The sequence below is a fragment of the Balaenoptera borealis genome, assembly GCF_965194805.1.
Source record: "Balaenoptera borealis genome assembly, chromosome: 3".
Taxonomy (NCBI): domain Eukaryota; kingdom Metazoa; phylum Chordata; class Mammalia; order Artiodactyla; family Balaenopteridae; genus Balaenoptera; species Balaenoptera borealis.
Window position 1 is genome coordinate 164,245,785 of NC_138866.1, and position 21,875 is coordinate 164,267,659.

At 46.9% G+C, this 21,875-nt stretch overlaps 1 protein-coding gene across 12 annotated transcripts in view; it reads left to right on the plus strand.

Moving 5' to 3' along the window:
* The window catches only part of CELF2 (CUGBP Elav-like family member 2), a 525,599-nt gene that overhangs the window by 485,622 nt on the left and 18,102 nt on the right, over window positions 1-21,875 (plus strand). For 9 of the 12 annotated variants that reach the window (XM_082385484.1, XM_082385487.1, XM_082385481.1 and 6 more), the window contains one exon: window positions 18,491-18,610. In XM_082385484.1, the coding sequence (XP_082241610.1) occupies window positions 18,491-18,610 (120 nt within the window). Of the gene's footprint in view, window positions 1-18,490; window positions 18,623-21,875 lie in introns of all 12 variants that reach the window. The other 3 variants (XM_082385485.1, XM_082385482.1, XM_082385488.1) reach the window with 1 other exon arrangement.

Genomic DNA, 21,875 nt, shown 5'->3' on the forward strand with positions numbered 1-21,875 from the left:
TACCATCAGGGAATGAGAAGAATCTGTTGGTCCAAATAGCAGAACCGCAGCTCATTGTCTCATTCATTAGTTTCCCGAGCTGCCAGAGGCATCTCAGCACCTGCCGTCAGAACAGCTTCGCGCGGTGGCCGTGCTGCCCTGTGCAGTCGATGAGATGCCCCTGCCCTGGCGCCGTCTCTTAATCGTCCTGAGCTAATTTAAAGCTTACTAAAGCTGCCCCGCCGAGTGGGTGACGATACCGTATGGTCCTCCCCTTTGCCGCAGAGCTTGGATTTCTGCAAGCTTGGCCCCGGGGGTGGACACATCCCGTCCTTCATTCGTAGGGCTGTCACTCACTCAGGGCTTTGGTCCTGCTTTGTTCGAGGTGCACTTTTTCAATATTTTTAGATAGGGGCTCTCATTCTCCGCGTGTTTGCTTCAGTGGCTCTGGAGGCTGTGCTGTGTCCGTGCTTCAGTGTAAACGTTGCCCTGCACAGTCTCCTGCATCGTGTGCAGGTCCACGTCATGGCCCCTTGTGAGGTGTGTGTGAGCTCAGAGGTGTGTCTTCTCTATAACGCAGCCACTCAGTGAGACTACCCCGCCCCCCAAATTATCTGTGTTGCTGTCTGATATAACCATGTTATCATTGCTGGCACTAGTAAAAGCATGTATCGAGCGCTTAATTGTGTTTTATAGTAGATGGAAAAAGCAACAAAACTTGACTCTAGTCACAACTTCCCAGAGGCTTATGATCTAAGGTCCATGCTTTAAGACTTAAAAGCAGCAAAATGTAAATGCTTCATTCGTATGTGGCTTAACCCCTTAAACTGGATGCAGTGGCCACATGCAAAAAAATAAGCAAAATGCCCCACCCTGGACTCTTCTGGTTGAAGAGCAGGAATCAGATAAGGCACAAGGTGTCAGTGACAGCAGAGATTCTGTCTTGAGGAAATGAGGGTAACTTTTAACAGGAGAGTTGGCATTGGAGCCAAAATCATAAGACGAATAGGATTTTGGGAGGTAGAAATGGGAGATTTATCAGATGTGTCAAGCTTGAGAAAACACAGAAAAAGCATTCAGTCAGCAAATGGAAATGCATCTCACTGTTCACCAGCAGGAGATGGATGGGAAATAGGAACCAGGGAGGGAGGGCCCTGAAAGCCGCGGCTGAGAAGCTAGAACTTCCTCTCGCAGGCAGTGAAGAGCCATGGAAGGACTTGGAGCGCAAGAGTGTCAGTGACGGCACTTGGGTACCGATTAGATGTGGGCGAGACAAAGGGAAGGAGTTGAAGACGGGAGTGTATTGAGCTTGGGGACCAGTAGGACAGCGCTTTCATTAGTAGAGAGAGGGCAGTCGGGAGCAGGAAAAGTTTATAGTGGAAGATGGTTTGGTTTTATACACGTTGGGCTGAGGCACATGTGAACTGGCCTTTCATTTAAATACATCCCCAAAGCAGATGGGTTACCTGATACTTGATCTTGCCCTGGATCAGCTGCAGAGGCGGGGAGGCGGGCAGATGTCAGCCAGATGGGGCCTGGGTGGGATCATTGAGCTAGAATCACCAAACACAGCAGAGCAGGGGCCTGGGGGGTGAAGCCTGGGCTGACGACCGTGTTTGGGGGACAGTCGGGAGGAGGCAGGTGGTGGGAAGGGAGCTCCGGGGAAGCCTGGTATCCAGGGAACCAAGCAGGAAGGAGGTGAATGTGAGCACAGAGAAGAGGCATTTGAGTTTCGCCACTGGGCAGGTGGTTCACCGCCAAGTGGCCAATCACTGCAGCGGTGGCGTGATGTCATGGTTCCGGAGGCCGTGAGAGGAGGGGGGATGTGAGCCTGGAGGCGGGAATTATGTATTGATATATGACACTTTCATGAAATGTAGTGGTTTCTTTTACAAAGTCTAGCAGGGTCAATAGGAGGAAAAATTTTAAGATGGAGAAACGTAAACATGCTTCTAGGTTCAGGAGGAGGCAGAACAGGGAAGGAAAGGAAGAGGCCAGCGAGAGGTGAAAACTGATGGACTGAAGGGGGCGGAGGTTGGAGGGATGGAATCAAACCCTCTTCTAAGCCCCTTGTCTGGCGCCTGGAGCAGCGTGTGTGAGAATCTGTCCCGCGTGTCCCCAGCCCCAGGGCAGCAGCTCCCATGCCTGCCTTCCCAGCTGCCCCAGGATTAGGTTATACACTAATGTACGGGACAGGGCACAAAGCCGTAAAAACGTTCAGTAAGTGGATGGTGTAGCCTTAAAAGAGGGAATGCCTTTGCTGCTGAGACATGAACAGGAGGAGGTCAGGACTGGGAGGCTGTACAGGATTTGAGACAGGAAGGTATTCACGTCATGCGTAAGTCAAGAATTTAAGTGTCTAGGGCTAGAAACCGAAAAAAGTTCATGCCCGGGGCAGAGGTTTAAAAACCAGTTAATCTAAAGAATGTGATAGAGGAATTACAGTTTCATTTTCTTTCTAGAGTGTGTGGACATCTTGACCAGGAGCTGAAGGACTGATTTAGAGCAAATCATTTCATCTTTCTTTGGTTAGTTTTCTCCGTTGTGAAATGGAATTGTCCACTTTTACCCTTATTGAACTATTGAGGGAATATGTATATGTAATACATGCTATTGCTAAAAAGACATTAAAGTATCATCTGGGGAAGATGATTATTTGGGAGTGACACTAAATTCTGCTACTCTGGACAGTAAGAAACTAGGTTAAAACTGGAATAAGATCCAGTGATATTTTTTCTCTGAACCTTTGCCTTCAGAAAACAAATATCTCCCCACCCTTCCTAAAAATATTAGAATATAAATGCAGGGAGTAGACCCTTTCCTTACTTCTTTCTGCTTTGGGGCTTAGCTGAAGAAGATGGCAGTGAACTTCAAACTTGACTTGATGTTATAGAACCAACACACCTGCTTATCAAAGACAAAATGCTCTATTGGATTAAATAAAGCACGATAACCATAGTCGACCCGTTTCCTTGTAGCTGTCACCACTGAGAGTGAAGCCCTCAGAGAGTGGTTTGTTTTATTTCAGGCAGTATACTGAGTGTGTGCTCTGTGGTCGATCATTTGCAAAGGAAACCACCCAAGTAGCTGAAGTGCAGCTCATTAGCATCTCGGACCTTGAACTCTGCCAGGTGACCTCTTGCCAACCTTGGGGTCCTGTTATCGAAAGGAAGGTCTGCCCCCTTTTCAGGACAGACCAGGATCCAGCAGGTCTTCATTAACCTCCCAGTGACATGCACTTGCTTTCCACAGAGATCCGTGTTCCTCACTTTTTCTCTCCAGAGTCCAGAGCTTGGTCAAATCATCCCATTTCATAATCACAAGGAATCTTCAAGATCATCCATCCAGGTGCCTCACTCATGATGCAGATGAGGAAACAGAAGCCTGGGAGGTTAAGTGATTTGCCCAAGGGGCCACAGGTTGTTAGCCGCAGCTGAGGGGGCCACCACTTCTGCCACCCCAGGAAATGTTCAAAAGCAGGAGCTCCTGGGGACCTGGAATTATATTTCTGAGTTTCTTCATCCTTATAAGGAAATCACCATGCTTTTTCAATTTGTGTCCATGAGCATCTTTTTTTTTTTTTTTAATTTTTATTTATTTATTTTATTTATGGCTGTGTTGGGTCTTCGTTTCTGTGCGAGGGCTTTCTCTAGTTGCGGCAAGCGGGGGCCACTCTTCATCGCGGTGCGCGGGCCTCTCACTCTCGCGGCCTCTCTTGTTGCGGAGCACAGGCTCCAGACGCGCAGGCTCAGTAGTTGTGGCTCACGGGCCCAGTTGCTCCGTGGCATGTGGGATCTTCCCAGACCAGGGCTCGAACCCGTGTCCCCTGCATCGGCAGGCAGATTCTCAACCACTGCGCCACCAGGGAAGCCCCTATGAGCATCTATTTTTAAAAAAAAAAAGCAAATATCAGGGCCCAGCTATGGGGAGGCGTGTACTTTTACTTTGGTAATTCATAAGCAAAATATCATTAGAAGGGGAAGCAGGTCCAATTTTCCCTTTCCTTTGCTCCATTCTTGTTTGATCCATATAGGCTGAGTTGATATCAATATAAACTGACTGTTTCAAGCTCATGGCCCCAAATTACACCTTCATTCTTGTGTCCCTCTTCATGGGACAGGGGAGGGTACTGAAAATAGGCAAGGTGCGGAGGTACCTAGGTTGTTGACAACTAATGAAGTAGATTCTTTCTTAGAAACATCACCCAGTGACGGCTCCAGCGAGCACTTGTTAAGTGACAATTAAAGTGAAGAAAACAGTGGGGCTGCAGTAGACGTGAAGAGGTTGATGCTGCCCACGTCCGTTTCCATACCACTTTCTCGCCTCCAGAAACATTTGCTGTCATAGACTAGTGCTCAGAAAGGACTCAGAGTCCCAACAAGGGGCTTTCTTCCTCTGGTCCTTCAGACTCAGAGTGTTCCTCTGGCCCATCTGAGAACCAATAATGACTTGTCTGGCCCAGCGTTACACACACCAAGTTGTTGACCGGTCTCCTGGTGAGTTGGAAGTAGGTTAGTGAAGGAAGAAAGTGATGCAGGTGTCTATGGGGTCACGGACGTGCCCGTACAGACCGTCGGGTAGTGAGATCGGAACACCTTGGAAGCTTTCAATGCCATTTTCCAACCCAAACAGCCACCTCCTGCCCTGTCATCCCTCCTCTCCTCACCCCACTCCGCCCCCCAAAAAAACCTTTCAGGGAATAAATTTAAAATAAGACGTGTGGTATTGTGGGATAATTAGACCCCTTAGAAGAGGAGACACTGTTGCTTGGCGAGTCCCCACGGCTGCCTGTGTCACCGCTTCATGACTCTGCCCCCTTTCCGAGCATCCAAGCTTGTGTGACACAGAGCGGTGACCGCGGGCTTCGCCGTCCTGAGTGTGTTTGGTCGATGCAGGCAGTTTTCTCTGTTTGCAGTTATTTTATTTATTTCCTAAACTACAAAACCACTGTGCTTACACCGTCTCATTCGTCTGTGGAAAGCGTTTTGTGGATGCACTAAAGGCAGATTCTTGGCGTCCTCTATTAATGTCGTCTCGTTGTAGCTTTTTAAAAATCTTGCAGTCCAGGAAAAGTGGGGAGGGGGTTAACAGGAGGAAATTGAGGCACTGGGTTCCTAGAAAGCGTGGTCCTTTCAGAGGCAGACATATCCGAGACAGGCCCTGCCAGTGCACCAATAAAAGAACGGAGGGAAAGATCACCTTCGCGTAGGGAGGGTGACAGAGGCGTGGTCCGTATCAGAGGTTGATGGCCCCCAATGACCACTTTTCTACTTTTCTCGGTGGATCTGGAATCCGGAAAAGGAGGAAGAGCCGGGACTTCCCTGGTGGTCCAGCAGTTAGGACTCTGCGCCTTCACTGCAGGGGGCGCGGGTTCAATCCCTGGTCTGGGAGCTAAGATCCCGCAAGGCACGCGGCCACACAACAAAGGGGGAAGAGCCACGTTCCCTACAATCAGCAGTCAGCCTCCCCCCAAACTGCTGACCAGCCCACCTCGTGCAAAGAATGAGAAGGAAGCCGGGATTTCCTCCATGTCCCTGATCACAGTTCGAGGAGAGGGAGGACGAGGTCTCTGCCTCTGCAGGGGCCAGGCCAGCGTGGAGCCTTGGGGACCTCAGAGGGGCCTCTGGTTCCTTCTGTGGCAGCCACGCCAGAGGAACGAAGGGCATCTCTGCTGCTGTGCCGGTGACGAGGCAGCAGCTGGCTTGGCCAGTTCTGTCTGTGATGGCATCCCCACCCTTCCTCCGGTGTTCAAGGAACAGTTAATGAGAGCCCCTCACCCCGCCCCGGGCTCACCTGGCCATGGGGGGCCCTCTGGGCGGCCACAGCGTCGGCAGGTGGACGCCCTCCCTCCAGCTCACGGAGGCCCGTGCGGAGCCTCGTCCTGGGAGCGGCCGGACACAGAGTCCAGTGCACCTGCCGCGGCCACAGTGGACTTTCCACCCCTTCCTTCACTCAGCACGTCCCTGTGTGGCGCCTACGATGTGTCAGTCCCTCTCGTAGGTTCTAGGAAATAAGACAAGTGAACTCCTGCCCTGTAATACACTCACCTCCAGGCGGGACTTCTTTATGTGCAAGATAGAACCAGAACTTTTCACTCTTCCATAGTTTTTTACCCCTGGTTCCTACCTCCCAGCATCTGTTCCCCTGTCTTATCACAAACCCAACCTCACCTCCTCTTAGCCTCTCACCTCCTCACACCCCACACTAAATTCTGCACCCAGCCTGGAGGGGACCTGGCGATGCTACACGCACACACCCCTGAGACCAGTGGGTCCGAATCTTTAACGAGCAGGAGACGCACCGAGAGGGTGTGTTAATCCACAGCCCTGAGCCTCACCACCGGCAGGTCCCAGGGAACGTCCAGGGGACTGCGGTGCAGGAGACCCTGGGCTACACCTCCTTCCCATCCAGCGTGTGTGGTTCCTGCACCGTCTCAGGGCATCGTGGTCCCCGCCTCCAGAGACAGATGGTTCTGACGCGGTGGCCGGCGGAGCAGCCCGGCAGCCCTGGGCCGCAGGTCGGAGGGAGTGTCCCCCGCGCAAGGCTGGCCTTTCTCTTGGCGATCATTTCCCCCACGATCCGGCCATTTGGGGTTTGAGTTGCGTGCCTCTCCTGCTCAGAAGAGAAGGTGGGAGCCTGTGATGTCTTCAGCTCGATGGGGCCTGTGTTTGTGTGGATCCCTTTGGCCTGCAGCCTCCAAGCAGCCCTGGGCTCTCAGGCCCTTCAGTGATGCTGTGGGCGAAGGGGCCGGTCCCGTCACTGAGGGTCGAGTCCTGCCTTCTCGGAGTCCTCGTTTGCCCCGCCGGGAGATGCTGCCAGTGTGTGTTCAGTCCTAGTGGAGAAAGTAAGAGCTTCTCAGACCTTGGTTTATTGGACTCGGAGGCCACCCAGCCTAGCCGCGGGGTCTGCCGAAACCCCCGATCCGTGACCATGCGGCAGCCTCTGCTTTCCTGTTCCCACAAACAGGGGGAAGCTGGGCCCGCTGTGCAAGCCAGTTCTTCCTCACCCTGACTCTGCCCCTCTCGGCCGCCACCCACTGGTCCCCGCTGGGGTCTCTGGAGCTACAACGACTCTCTCTCTGTGTCAAGACCTCAGACTGTTTCTTCCCTTAGCCTTCTCCTCTCTAGGCTAAGTTTTACCTTTCTGTCACCTGTTTGTCTCTCAGCTTGGCTTTCAGGCCAGCTCACCCTCGTCCAGACCCTCTCAAAGCTGTACCCCCAGATGTAGTCTCCTGAGGACCAGCCTGATGATGAAGGCTGGAGGACCGGTCATTGGCCACGCATTCGCCTCCCCAGGGGAGAAGATGTCGAATGTTCAAGTGTTGCAAATTGATGTGAAAAGAATGTAATCCCCCCTTGTAAGAACAAGATCCTCCTAGAGGCCACTGACTCCCCTTGGCTCCCGGCCCCTTCTCCCATCTTCAGAGCTGCTGTGTCTTCGTGCTGCTGTCTCTCTGGTTCTCTTTCCAGCCCCCGATAAGAACCCTTGTGCTTACATGGGGCCCACGCAGATAATCCAGGAAAATCTCCCCATCTCAAGGTCAGCCAAATCACAATTTTTAATTCCTCTGGGTCATGTAACCTGACATGTTCACAGGTTCCTGAGATTAGGACATGGACCTCTTTAGGGGGACAGTAAATTCTGCCTACCTTAGAGAACAAGAGTAGTGATTCTTACCTCCCTCTCTAAACATTGCCCTGGAGGCCTAAATAAACTTAGTTTACCTACCCAGTCATGCAGAAGTTAGAACAAAAAGAGAACAGAGAGCAAGAAGGCCTTTCTCAGGCACCCGTTGGTGTCTCGTATTTCAATTCAGAGGCCCCGACTCTGGCCCGGAGGACAGCAGGGCCCCCCGAGTCTGTGCAGTCAGATGAGTCACCCTTGTCCCCAGAAAGGGTATCAAGGCCGCTGGGGCCTGGGAGAAGCAGAGACCAGGGGACTCTTTCCTGGGAAGTGAAGCAAAGGTCCTTTCTCTCTGGAAGGCTGAGAAAAAGAGAATAAGCTTTTATCTCTGGCACAAATAAACATAAAAAGAAAACAAATGGAACATCTTTTTAAAATTCAGGTAAGATTAGGCTTGCTTGTTATACTGGTTTAAGAAAGTTTTCCAAACAGCCCTTCTCGCACAGCTGTGTGTGTCTTGCTGTTTGGCCCCCCTGATTGGCCACACAGCTGGAGAGGGTCCCGTCCTGTACCTCCGCACCGTGTGCACCACACATACCCCTCTGCTTCCTCCTCCTCTTCCCCAGCCAGTGCGTGGGTTTCCTGGGAGGACCAACCGGAAATGAGAGAGTATGTGTGAAGGACTTATTGATGTAAGAGAAACAAATCCTTGGGCTGAGGATATGAGTGAGTCCAGTTCTCAGCTCTGTGCTGAACAGCAGTTCTTCTGGGGGCTCTTCTAGCACTGTTTCCTCCTTCCCTTCCTTCCTTCCTTTTCCTTCCTGCCTTCTCTCTCTCTCCCCAGTCTCTCGCCCTCTCTCCCCCTCCCCTTCTTCCCCCTCTCCCCCTCCCCCACTTCCCCCTCTCCCCGTCACCCCTCTTCCCCGTCACCCCTCTTCCCCGTCACCCCTCTTCCCCGTCACCCCTCTTCTCCGTCACCCCTCTTCTCCCTCTCCCCCTCTCTCCCTCTGCCCTCTCTGTCTCCCAGCATAGCAAGGGACCAGATGACCTGGGCCCTCCATCTGTTACCTGCAGTTTTGACCTGAGTCAAGAAGCTCTTCTAGACACATCATTCAGCAAGGCATCCCCTGGCTCTGAGAAGAAAGCACCCATCTTATCATTTAGATTAGGATGGGTGTTTGGGGATTCCTGAGCTTGGAGTCTTTCCGTCAGTGAACTGACCTGGTCACATGAACAAAGTGATTCCGTAACAGGCAGAGATGTACTTCCTCACCGCCAGTCTCCCCCTCCCCCGGCCCCCTCCCTCTCCACCCCACTGTCCCCCTCCCGCAGTTTTTTGTTTTTTTTGGTTTTTTTATGGCTGTGTTGGGTCTTCATTCTGCGTGTGGGCTTTCTCTAGTTGCGGCGAGCAGGGGCTACTCTTCTTTGCGGTGCGCGGGCTTCTCATTGAGGTGGCTTCTCTTGCTGCAGAGCACTGGTTCTAGGCGCCCAGGCTCAGTAGTTGTGGCACATGGGCTTAGTTGCTCCACGGCACGTGGGATCTTCCCAGACCAGGGCTCGAACCCGTGTCCCCTGCATTGGCAGGCGGATTCTTAACCACTGCGCCGCCAGGGAAGCCCCTCCTCCTGCAGTTTTTTCATCCAAAGACACAGAACTGCATTTCCATGTGAGGTCATAGACACATGGCTCTGGTGTGTTGCTTGGCCATTTCATTTCCTGGCTGGCTAGCCGCTCAGAACCTCTTTGGGCTGCTTGGCGGTCTTGAGCTGGTGGTACAGCAGGCGTGAAACATGACGTATGACAGGGTCTGTCCTCACTGCCCGGGAGGTGAGGTGGCTCTGCTCCCCACCCGCCTTCCTCTCGGCTTTGTTGTACGGCCGGCCTCTCCTTTGCGTGGAGCAGCCTTCGACTGAAGGAGGTGCTGTGGGCAAAGCTGAGCCAACATCTATTTACCAATGTTCCTTTGGCGTCTTGTAAACAGTTGAACTGAGAAAGCGAAGGACACAGTTCTCAGTGGAGACGGAAGGGAATTTTAGGAGGGCAGAATGCAGTTACCCAAGGCAGCATCCGGCCAGTCTGCCAGCACAGAAATAGGAAGATATGCGTGTTGGTGGCATTTAATGTGCGTCTGTCTTTGTGTCTAAGGGCTTTTCTCTATCGTGTGTCTCTTGAATATTTGGTTTTGAAGTATTTGATTGAGATTGGCTGTATGACAAATTTGAGTTTTCCTTTTGCTTTAAACAGATTGTTTGCTAGAACTCAGAAGGTTCTTAAAGGCAGCTAGATACACAGTCGAGATATCTTTTACAATTTAGACTCAAGCCGGGCTGAATTTTCATTGTATTTTCCAAAGCACTGGAGCACATGGAGTCTTCTCATTTTAAGGCAAGTTACTTAGTTCAATTAATCTCATGTTTGATTCCTCTCCCTCCTATTTTTCACCCTCTCCCCATCAGTCTACTGGGACCATCCAAGAACAGCACAACAAGAGGTCAGAAAACTACAGTGCACCATAGCCAGTCTTCCTGGGTTTTAAATAAATAGAAAAGCAAGACATAAAGAAACCTCTCACTTGCATATTGTTTCTTTTTTTTTTTTTTTTTTTATTGGAGTATAGTTGATTTACAATGCTGTGTTAGTTTCAGGTGTACAGCAAAGTGATTCAGTTATACATATACATATATCCATTCTTTTTCAGATTCTTTTCTCATATAGGTTACTACAGAATATTGAGTAGAGTTGCCTGTGCTATGTAGTAGGTCCTTATCGATTATCTATTTTATGTATAGTAGTGTGTGTATGTTAATCCCAAACTCCGAATTTATCTACCCTGCCCTGCTATCCCCTTTGGTAACCATAAGTTTGTTTTCTATGTCTGTGAGTCCGTTTCTGTTTTGTAAATAAGTTCATTTGTATCATTTTTTTAGATTCCACATATATGTGATATCATATGATATTTGTCTTTCTCTGTGTAACTTACTTCACTTAGTAGGATAATCTCTAGGTCCAGCCATGTTGCTGCAAATGACATCATTTTGTTCTTTTTTATGGCTGAGTAATATTCCATTATATCTATATACCACCTCTTCTTTATCCGTTCATCTGTCGATGGACATTTAGGTTGCTTTCGTGTTTTGGCTGTTGTAAATAGTGCTGCAAAGCACTCAGTCTTAACTACAGACCCACTTTGCCTCCAGTTTTCTGTTTTTGAAAGAGAACAATGAAATCGTGACAGTGTGTTGTTTACAGCCATAGCCTCATTTTTCAGCACCTGCCGGGCCAAGCTAATACACTTTACCTGTTCCTCCTCAGGACGCCCATGCTAACCTTTGTGATCCCTCTCCTGCCACCACCGTTTAGATACAGGGCGACCCCCGCCAAGGGGTGGTGCAGAGGATTAGAGACTCATGAGGTCTGTGCGGTAAACGACCCTGAAAAGTTCACGTTACAGAGACTGAGGTGATAAGGCCCTGTCGTAGGTGTCGGGTCTCCGGCAGCTGTGAGGAATACCCCACATCAGCATGGTGACAGGTCACGTGAGGCTTCTAGGAACGTGGCGGCGTCCCTACTAATAAGCGACCTTCTCCAGATTAGTGACCTGAGGGCGCGGGTACCCGCCCTTCTCCATCGTTGCTGCGAATGGCACCCGGGTCTGGGGGCCTTTCTGATGATAACAGTAGCTTGTACGTGTTTCTCAGATGTGTGCCAGAGGGCATCCTGACCCAGGTACTCAGTTTACTCCCCTCCATGCCTCCTCCCAGGTTGCTTCACGTTCACTTCCTGTGCTGTTGGAGGAATATGTCACCTCCTCACCCTGGTCCTTTCCATTCCTTTCCCTTTTCTTAGATCTGAATGAAGAGTCTGAGGGAGGTAAAGAAAAACAGAGCCCTGAATAAAATAAGGGTTTTCTGCCGGTCACTGCACACTGGCCCTGGAATTCTTTCATGAGCTACCAAAGACACAGATTTTCATGAAAGTGTATTAAGGCCCTTTGCAATGCAAGCAGTTGACCCAGTTTTCTTTCTCTCTAAAATGATGGTCAAGTCTATGCTGACTCATTCTAGTATGGCCAGTCCAGCTCTCTACGGTTGCTGTTTGCCTGGTATATACTTTTCCACCCTTTTACTTTCAACCTGTTTGTGGCTTTGAATCTAAAACGTGTCTCCTATAGACAGTGTAGACAGATCTGGTTTCCTTTCGTTCTTTGAACATATATATAATGGCTGCTTTGATGTCTTTGTCTGCTAAGAACAGTGTCTGGGCCGTCTCAAACTGTTTCTGTTGCCTGCTTTCTTTCCTGTGTGTGGATCACGCTTTCTCATTTCTTTGCACATCTCATAATTTGAGAACAACTAGACATTTTATTCTGGACACTGTTCCTCCCTACTCTCCCCCACCAAACCCAGCTGCTTCTTGTTTGCTGATTTGCTTAGTGACTTAGCAAGTGAAGTTTGTTCCCCTACAATATGCTTCTGATGTCACTCCTTAGAGAACACAGCCTCAGGCTGTGAGTGACATTCTTATATTTCCTTTTTTAAACGGCATAATTCTTCCAAATGGCTCTCTTTGAATGCCTTTCTGCCGGATTCCCTGTTCAGTTTCTGGCTGGTCTGTTTCTATTGCTGTCCCACCCAGCCTCCATTAATTTCCAGTTGTTTAATCTATTATTTTTGACCCTGGGCACAAATGGCCACCACAGTCTGATTCTGTTAAAGTCAGACCCCTCCATAGGGAAAGTCTTCAAGGCCATTCATTCCTTGAAGCTTGCTGTGACCCCAGGAACACTCTTCTTATCTCTCTGTTTCTCTGGTTATCTCTGTTAAACTTCTGGGTGGTCTACCATTTTGTTCCTCTTAATGGCCCACCACCAAAATATCTATTGTTTTCCATGGTGCCTTAGGCTTGAACTTCCCCGCACTATGTTCCAAATAAATTCATTCCTCTTAGGGAAAGTTATGGAGCTCTCTGTTCTTGTGACCGCTCTCTCTCTCTCTGTGGGCAGACCCTCTTTGCCACTGCCCTGGAGCTGAGGGCAGGGACAGCAACCTGCTTCGCTTCAGGCAACCCCTGGCCTACAAGAGGGGTGGTGCACCAGGGCAGTAGCACCTGCTCTTCTCAGCTTGCTTCTCTGGGCATAGAACCTCCCCGCAGAAGCAAGATGGGATGAGGGTAGTTGGGCCCAGTATTCTCCGAGGGCTGTGCCTGGGGTGAGCTTCCACCCTCTGAGTACAGGCTGGTTTGAGGAAAGGACTCAACACTTCTTGACCTGCAGTAGAGTTTCTGCAAAACAGGGCCAGGGAGGAAGGATGGTTAGAAAGGCCAGTGGTCTACCCCTCCCTAGGAGAAACCATCGCTATAGTTTGGGAGCTGAAAAGAGCCCCCATCTTCTTGACCACAGCCTCCTGGGGTAGAGCTTCCATTGTGCTGAGCTGGGGGAGAGGAGGAGAGGGGATAGCACAACCTGCTGCTTGTGGCTCACATGTCACAAACTCCTGCTCTTGCTACTGAGATTTAGTCAGTTTTCTTGAGAAAGAAATTTCTTGGGACTTCCCTGGTGGTCCAGTGGTTAAGAACCCGCCTTCCAATGTAGGGGACACGGGTTCGAGCCCTGGTTGGGGAACTAAGGTCCCACAGGCACGGGGCAGCTAAGCCCGCACACGGCAACTACGGAGCCCGTGCACCACAACGAGAGAGAAGCCCACGCCGCAGCGAAAGATCCCGTGTGCCGCAACTAAGACCTGACGCAGCCAAAAAAAGAAAAAGAAAAAAAAAGCAAGCAAGAAATTTCTTTTTCTTTTTTTTTTTTTAAACCCCACATTTGTTTATTTATTTATTTATTTTTGGCTGTGTTGGGTCTTCACTTCCGTGCGAGGGCTTTCTCTAGTTGCGGCAAGCGGGGGCCACTCTTCATCGTGGTGCGCGGGCCTCTCACTATCGCGGCCTCTCTTGCTGCGGAGCACAGGCTCCAGACGCACAGGCTCAGTAGGTGTGGCTCACGGGCCTAGTTGCTCCAGGGCATGTGGGATCTTCCCAGACCAGGGCTCGAACCCGTGTCCCCTGCATTAGCAGGCAGATTCTCAACCACTGCGCCACCAGGGAAGCCCAAGAAATTTCTTTTTCTTTCAAGGATCTTACGATACTTTAACTCAAAAAAGCTCCCCCCCCACCCCCCCCACCCCCGCACCAACCCATGGGTGGTGTATTCATGTTGTCGTGTATTTTAGCTCTAACTTGGTTTGGTTTGGTTTGGTTTGGTTTGAATTTCAGTCCATTGTTATTTTATATAGCATTTATTTAGGTATGCCCATATATTTACCACACCCTTTGCTTATTATTCCTCCTTCTTTCATCTGGGATCATTTCTCCTTTAGTTGGAAGTATATCCAGTAGAACTTCAGTTAGTGAGGGTCTAATGGTGAAAAAGTCTCTTAGCTTTTGTGTGAAAAGTACTTCTTTATTTTGTCCTAGTTTGTGAAATACATTTTTGCTGGATATTCTAGCTTGACGGTTAATTTATCTCAGCACCTTTTACTAACTTCCTTACATTATTACTGTTTAGATGTCAGGTACTGAGATGTCTAATTGTGGTCTTTTGAGGTTTTTTTTTCTCTCTGGTTGTTTTTTAAATCTTCTTTTCTTTGGTGTTCTGCATTTTTTGCTGTGGTGCATCTAATTATGTATTTATTTTCGTTTTTCCTGATTGAAATTCACTGGGACCTTTGAACACGTGGATGTGGGAGAGGATCTTGTATCAGTTATGGAAAATTCTCAGTCATTAACTCTTTACATATTGCCTTTTCCCTGTTCTCCTTTTTCCTTCAGGAACTTCAGCTAGAAATATGTTAGACTAGTCCATGTCCCTTAATCTGTTATCTTTTCTTTCTCAGTTATGTATAATCTCCTCAGGTCTGTCTTCCAGCTCACCAAATTCTCTGTGTGACTGTATCTAATATCCTGTTAAACCTATGTATCCATTGAATTTTATATTTTGATTATTATGTTTTTTCACTTCTAAGACTTTTATTTAATAATTTTATCAGTATACTTGGTCATTTCTTATTAATCTTTTTTTTTTCATTTTCCACCCTTTTTAAATTGTGCAAACATGTTAAATATACCTCCATTCTATTGTGTGCTAATAATTCCAATATCTGAAGTTTTGGTGGATCTAAATATGGTGTCTGTCTAACTCTGTCTCTGCTGCTTCTTGGTACTTGTGATTTTTTTTTATTGTGAGCTTAACTATCTTGGAACCTTATTTTTGAGAATTCTTTGCTGAAAATGGGCCTTTTCAAGGTTGACTTAGAGTTGATTCTGCAGGATGCTGGAAGACAGTACAAGCTAGGGACCACTTTAAATTGCTGGCTTGAGCAGTTTTGACCAGTCAGATAAAGTTGGTTTGCAAACTGATGTGAGGGCTAGTTGGTTATATATTTTCAGAGGGAAATTCCCCTTGCCATACTCCGCACTAAGTTTTGAGACAGGCAGTTTTCCTTACAGTTTCTGAAGTGAGAGTATATCTTGTTCACTGACTGTTTATTTAGCCTTTTAGTGTTCCAGACTTATTGGTGGGGAAGCCTCTTCTTAGATGCTTTACCTCAAGTGGGCCCTAGGCTTTCTTGTATTTCTTATGTACTGGGAAGCTTTGAGAACTGAAGCTCAAATTTATCTGGTTCACCAAATGCCCTTAAGGGGAAAGCTACCTTCAATGCTCTACTTACTTCTCTGGGTTCCATCTTTCACTTACATCATTGATTTCTGAGTATTTCTTACTAAATGGTCAGTTATTGATGCAATTTAAAAATATTTTTAAAAATATCTTATTAAGCATTTTAGTTTTTTTTCAGTGGGAGAGTCTCTCTGCTAACCTAGACCACCTAACTGCCAGAAACTGAAGTCCCCCCACCCCGCTTTCCCATAGAAAAATACACTTCTGTCTGACGTCAGTCTACATGTGATAGCTCTTACCAGACTGTTGTGCCTGTGAGTAAGGGGTAAAAACTATCCCTAAGGCATGTTCTGATTCTAAGCCAGTAATAAAGGCCTGAAGAGTTTTCACACAATTTTAGGTGACACCAGGGAAGAACTTCTAGAATGGCAGTATGAGGATATCTGTGGACTTTTTCCCAGTGAAAGACCCATAACTGGTGAAACTTATTTAAAAAATCAACCACTTAAAGTCTCTAGAAATTGTCCTAAGCATATACACGAATGGAGAAACATTCTAGCAAATGTTCTGGCAAAGAATAAAGATAATGTTAACTTTGATTCTTGTAAGTTATGTGTGACTTAAAATTTTTATGGTAATACATAAAAGAATACAAATAATAAATATTACCTCCAGATATTAAATATTACCTCCAGTAGTAGAGGGGGAAAATGGAATGTGGAAAAAACCAACAAGTAATCCTAAAGGTAGGCAAGAAAGAAGAGAAAAAATGTAATATAGGCAGGATGTATACCACAAAATTTAAATAGTTCTGCTAAAAGACTATCAAATTATTAGGCTGTATTCTATTTTTGAAAACCTGTTTATATATTGATTATAAGAGATAGAGCTAAAATATAAACAGACAAAAAAAGATGGCAGAAGATATACCATGCAAATAACAAAAGAAGGGCTGGTGCTGCTTTTTTTTAACATCATATAAAACAGACGTCAAGGTAAAACTAGAAATAAAGAGATCACCACAAAAAGTTTATTTCAACAGAAGATACAATGATCTACAAACATCTGTGGAAGTTGTAAAGTAGCTTCAAGAGGTATTCCCCCAAATTTACATATTTACATGGAGTAATTGGCATTACCATAGTGGAGGATTTTCACATGCTTCTCTCAGTAACCCAAGCAGACAAAGAAATGGAACTTAAATGTAAATGCTCCTGATTTTTAAAATTTATTAAGAAGAAATTATGAGTAATTTTATACCAATATAAATTTGAAAACTTCAGTGAAATATACAAATTCCTAGAAAGCTATAACCTTAATAAAACTGATTCAAGAGGAAAGAGAAAAGTGGTTTGGGGTTTTAAAAGAAAATGTCCTCAATTTTTAGAGTTGCATACTGAAGTATGTAGGGATAAGATGGAAGTAGGAAATAGGGTGGTTCTCAAATATTCTAGAATCTGGATATGAGTTTGAAGGAATTTGTCACTATCGTCTCTTTTTTTGTGTGTACTTGAAAAGTTTCATAACACAAAAGGACTATAGAAACATTGACTTGATTATGTATAATTTTATTTTAAAAAGAGAAAGAAAATACGTACACATTATGAGGAGTCAGAAGCTAATGCTGTACATGGGCAGAAATGTGACAAGGTGGGGAATTCATTTTTCAGGCATTTGATCTAGCCTCACCCAGAAGGAATCCCAAGCAAGGTGCATTGCAAGCAATACTGTGTGGTTTCTGAAGGCACAGCAGGAATGAGCTCCATCTGGGCAGGAACATTCCAGCAGGATGGACTGAAGTTCCCGGTCATCCTAGAAGGAAGGATGTTCACATGCTCACAATGATTCCACAGCTAGAAGTGGATCAAGCGCCACTTTTATCAGTGGTCAGAGTTTCGCTTAGCTTTTATGTCTATCACCGGGATAAAGTGAGATAATATATGTGAAAAAAGTCAGCAGACTATCATGCTATACAAATGTAAGATACCTGAAATGTTATTTACATTGTAAGTGTAAAAGGGATTAGGGAGGACAGCAACTTTGGAGAACATTTTAGTATTTCCTCAAAATGGTAAACATAGATTTATCATATGACCCAGCAGTCCCACTCCTAAGTATGTACTCAAGAGAACTGAAGACATATGTCTGCCCAGAGACTTGTGTACAGATGTTCACAGCAGCATTATCCATAATAGCCCCAAAGTGGAAACAATCAAAATGTCCACAACTGATGAATGGATAAACAAAGTGGAGTGTTTCCACACAGTGGAATATTATTCAGCAATAAAAAGGGATAAAGTACTGACACGTGCTACAACGTGGATGAACCTTGAAAACATTTTGCAAAGTGAAAGAAGCCAGGTGCAAAAGATCACATATTTTATGATTCCATTTGTATGAAATATCCAGACTAAGCAAATCCACAGAGATGGAAAGTAGGTCAGTGGTTGGCAGTGTCAAGGGAGAGGGGAGAATGTAGAATGAGTGCTAATGAGTATGGGTTTCTTTAGAGGGTCATAAAAATGTTCTAAACTTAGTGGTGCTGGTTGTACAACTCTGTGACTATACTGAAATCAGTAGATTGTATACTTTCAAGGAGTCAATTTTATAACATGAATTACATCCCAATAAAGCGGTTATTTAAAGGGGGAGGGGGGGAGGGGAAGGAGAGTTCGGACCAAAATGGTTTTATCTCGTATCACTCCCCGCTTCTATAAGCACCACTACCTGGGTCCTGAAGTCGTCTGTCAAACCCAGGAATTTTTTTTTTTTAAGCTTCATTGAGAAAATGCCAAGTCTGAAGCATAAGCAATATGAAAGACAAGAAATGCCATTTTACTCCCCCTTCCCTCCCCTTTTTTTGTGCAAGTCATTTGTTCAGAGGCTTCTAAGGTGGGGCTGATGAAGGACCTGCCACCCAGGAGGTCGGGCCTCCTATCCTGGACTGTCCCCTGCTAACCAGCAATGCACATGTTCGCTGGCTGGCACAACAGAGCTGTGACGCTTTTTTTTCCACCAGATCTCATTGTCACAGTTGCCACAAGGACAATCCCACGTCTTTCACACCAAAACCTAAGCGCAACTCCCAGACTGCCCATGGTTGAAGGCTCCCCGGCTCCGTCTGCTGTGATGGGGACAGACTACTTCCCGGACCAGCTGGCTTTCACTCATCCTGTGCTCTTTCTCTCCCGGGTTCCCTGTCTTTCTTTTGTTTTGCAGTGGCTGCTTCAACCCCCAACTCCACTGCTGGTGCAGCCATGAATTCTCTGACCTCTCTCGGGACTCTGCAAGGGCTGGCAGGAGCCACTGTCGGACTGAATAACATTAACGCACTAGCAGGTACCATCAACAGTGAGTACTTGCTGCTCTGGTGGACAGCCTTCCCCCAAATTCTCCACAGACAGTGGTCAGCCAGAGACGACCTAAAAAGGTTATGTCACGGGGAGAGCTAAAGCTTGGGACGGAGGAGCAGGGGCCCGTGTTTTGACAGGCGTATGCTACCCACCTTTGTTTTGTCTCCAGAAATACCCCACCCTCACCACCCCAAGTCTCTTGTAACGTGTAGACTGTGTATTTAGCCATAGGTCTCTGTGGTTGACAGGTATCTGCAGGTTTCGAGGGCTTTGGTTTGGTTCTAGTGTGGGTCCCTTCTTCTGAGAGGAGGAAGTGTGTTATAAAAGAAAAATCAATGGGCTAGAAATCAGGACGCATGGGGCCAGCTCCCAGTCACCTGCAGGCATCTGAGGCCAATCACTGCCCCCAACTGGACTTCAGGGTCCCATCTGAAAATTGAAAGTTCTGGATCAGATGATCTTAAAGGTCCCCTCCAGCTCTAAAACCCAAAGGTTCATGGCGATTATACAGGAGGAGAAATGAGGCCTTGGAAAGCAGGAAACAAGGCTGAGTGGCGAGGAGCCGCCCCTGCAGGAACCGCCTGGAGTCTTTATCAAGCCCCCGGAGTCAGGGGTCACCCTACTGCAGTGCATCTCCTAAGGGCCCCGTTCCACTAACGCAGGTTGAAGCAGAGTGAGGCAAATTGCTTACAGAATTACTTAGCTCTGAAACATACAGACTCACCAAAGAACTCTAAGTTCTGTCTACACAGCCTACCCATTTCCGGCATTCTAGATCTATGGGGAGAATAGTACCCGGCCAGAGGATGAGTCATATTTGAGGCTCGAGCTTAGCCTTGGCTCCTCCAATTGGGAAAGGTCCTCGGTCCACAGAAGGGACACCTCAGTTGCCTTTCCCTCAGCTTGGGCCCGCACCCCTACCCCGTGCCTGAGAATAGCCACATCCAGAAGGACCATGACAGCCTGACTCGGGGACCTAATTACCTACCAGGCAACCCAGCCTCTGCCCATTTTAAGCATTAAGAAAAGGGTCCTTGGCAAGTTGCCTTATTTTAAGCCATGATTGACTAAGTGTACAGTTTTTAAAGGGTGATCAAGCAGTACAGTTTTTTTAAAAGCCAAAAAAAAAAAACAAAACACCCCAATAATTCTATATCTTCAAATCCCAAAAGAATACCTTGCAATTTGTTTGGTAAGGAAGCACTTAGAGCTCATCCAAATGAAGACTAACTTTTATAATCCAGATAAGAGGATAAGTCATACATTTAGAGGTAGGAAATGTGTTCAGGTTTTATTAAATCCTTTTATTCCAATGCTTTGGGGAAAGCAGTCATAACCTTGGACTGAGTTTTATCTGACCAAAGGCCAAAAAGAGCAGACAAGAAAAAGCTTTCTTTCCTTCCCGACCAGATAGCTGTTGATTAGCCAGCACGTGTTGAATGAAGTGGTGGCCGCGTGACAGCAGAATGTTTTACTCCAGTGAAGCTGCCTCCAGCTGCCCTCCTGCCAGCAGCCCTCATGGCCTTGCCTCCTGTTTCTGACCTTGTTCTGCAGACGCTCCAACTCACTTGTCCTTCCCCTCGGTTGCAGACGTGTGTTTGCACACATCCCTTCATGCTGCTTCTCTTGCCCCAGGACCTAGTTCCCCTAAAACAAGGAATTTGATTTGATCGCCTGCCTGTCCTTGGTCTGCACAGTAACAGGCCAGTGGGAATGGCTGTCCTCCTCAGCACGTGCTCATGACTGCTGTGTGTTGTCTGTGTGGTCCCGCCTCTCTCCATCCTGTTCTGTTGTCCTTTGCGGGGATTTTCCCATCGTTTTCGTGAGCGACTGGAGAGGGACTGTGTCGAATGGCAGAGAGACTGTGAGTAGTTCCTGTGTGGGACCTGTGTTATTCCACTTTTGCTCCTGGCAAGAAAAACAGCCTTAAATTGTCTTGTTTTTTAAATTCTTTGCCATTGGGTTAATGTAAGTACATATAGGTCGTGGGAAATTAAGACTGTTTCTAGTTTCAAATAACCCCTACTAGACAGTATGAACTAGAAAAATGTTTAATCAAACCAAAAGTCATGCACAAAGAAAAATACATTCCTTCTGATTGGGTAAATTACTATCAGAGCTATTTAACAATCCCGGCACCGGCTTGGAGCTAAGATTTGCTTTCTCAAATACCGAGAGAAAACCTTCTAATATAGAGTGTCCTCTTTCAGACCGTTCTTCCTTAACAGACATGATGAGGCTACCTGTCCTACTGGATAAGAAGGCAGTCAACAAACGGTTACCTGGACAGAGGCAGCTTGACAAATAGTTGGCCACACACAGCTTCCATATCATCACCATTTCCTCCCCCACTCCACCCAGGAGCCATTACTTGCTACCGTTAAGGAGAGTTTTCTGGTTTTCTGAGTAAAGCCACCTCTTTTCCATGGACGAAGGCGCCATGGAGAAAGTAGGTAGATGGAATCCAGTTAATTCCCAAACTCATCCCGGGAGAATTTGACTACCTTCCCTGCCAGAGGGCCTCTCAGCTCCCCACAAGATAAAGCTTCGGATGGTAGACAAGTAGCTGAACCAGACTGTTTGAGCTTCATACCCTTGTTCTTCCTAATACACTCATAGAAGGAGGGACTAAAAAAAGGACAGCGCTCTAAAGCTAAGAGCGGAAATCAGCAAGATCAGACGGAAGGAATGTGGGCAATTCACTAACAGAGCTTTCCCTCCTGGATTTCTTGAGGGTTCTCCAGGCAGGTTTCATATACTAATAGCTGAACGAAGACGAAGAAAATATTTTTTGCAGTTATATCCACCCAGGAATCTGTATCTGATTTTGTGCTTAAATGTACGTCAAGTGACATCCTTATTTTTCCTTTTTTAAATGAGCTAATTCTTCCAAACGGCTTACCGTAGAGTGTTTAAAGTTATGATTATCTGCATATCACCAGCCACAAATGCCTGGTGAATAGTGTTTATGGAAATATTTTATGTAAAGGAGAGAAAAGATGCGATGCTTTGGGCATAGTGTTGCGGTGGCTTGTCACCCTTGGTATGCCTTGTGAAATCACTGTTTTAATCTGTATTATTGGAATATATAAAGATACATGTAGTTAGGTACATACACAAGCACATACAACGTCACATACACTTGTGACCATATTATTAATACAGGCATGAGTACAAGTGCCACTAATTGTACATATTCATATTCATCTACCCTGATTTTAGACATTTCTTACCTAAGTCCTCATTATCAG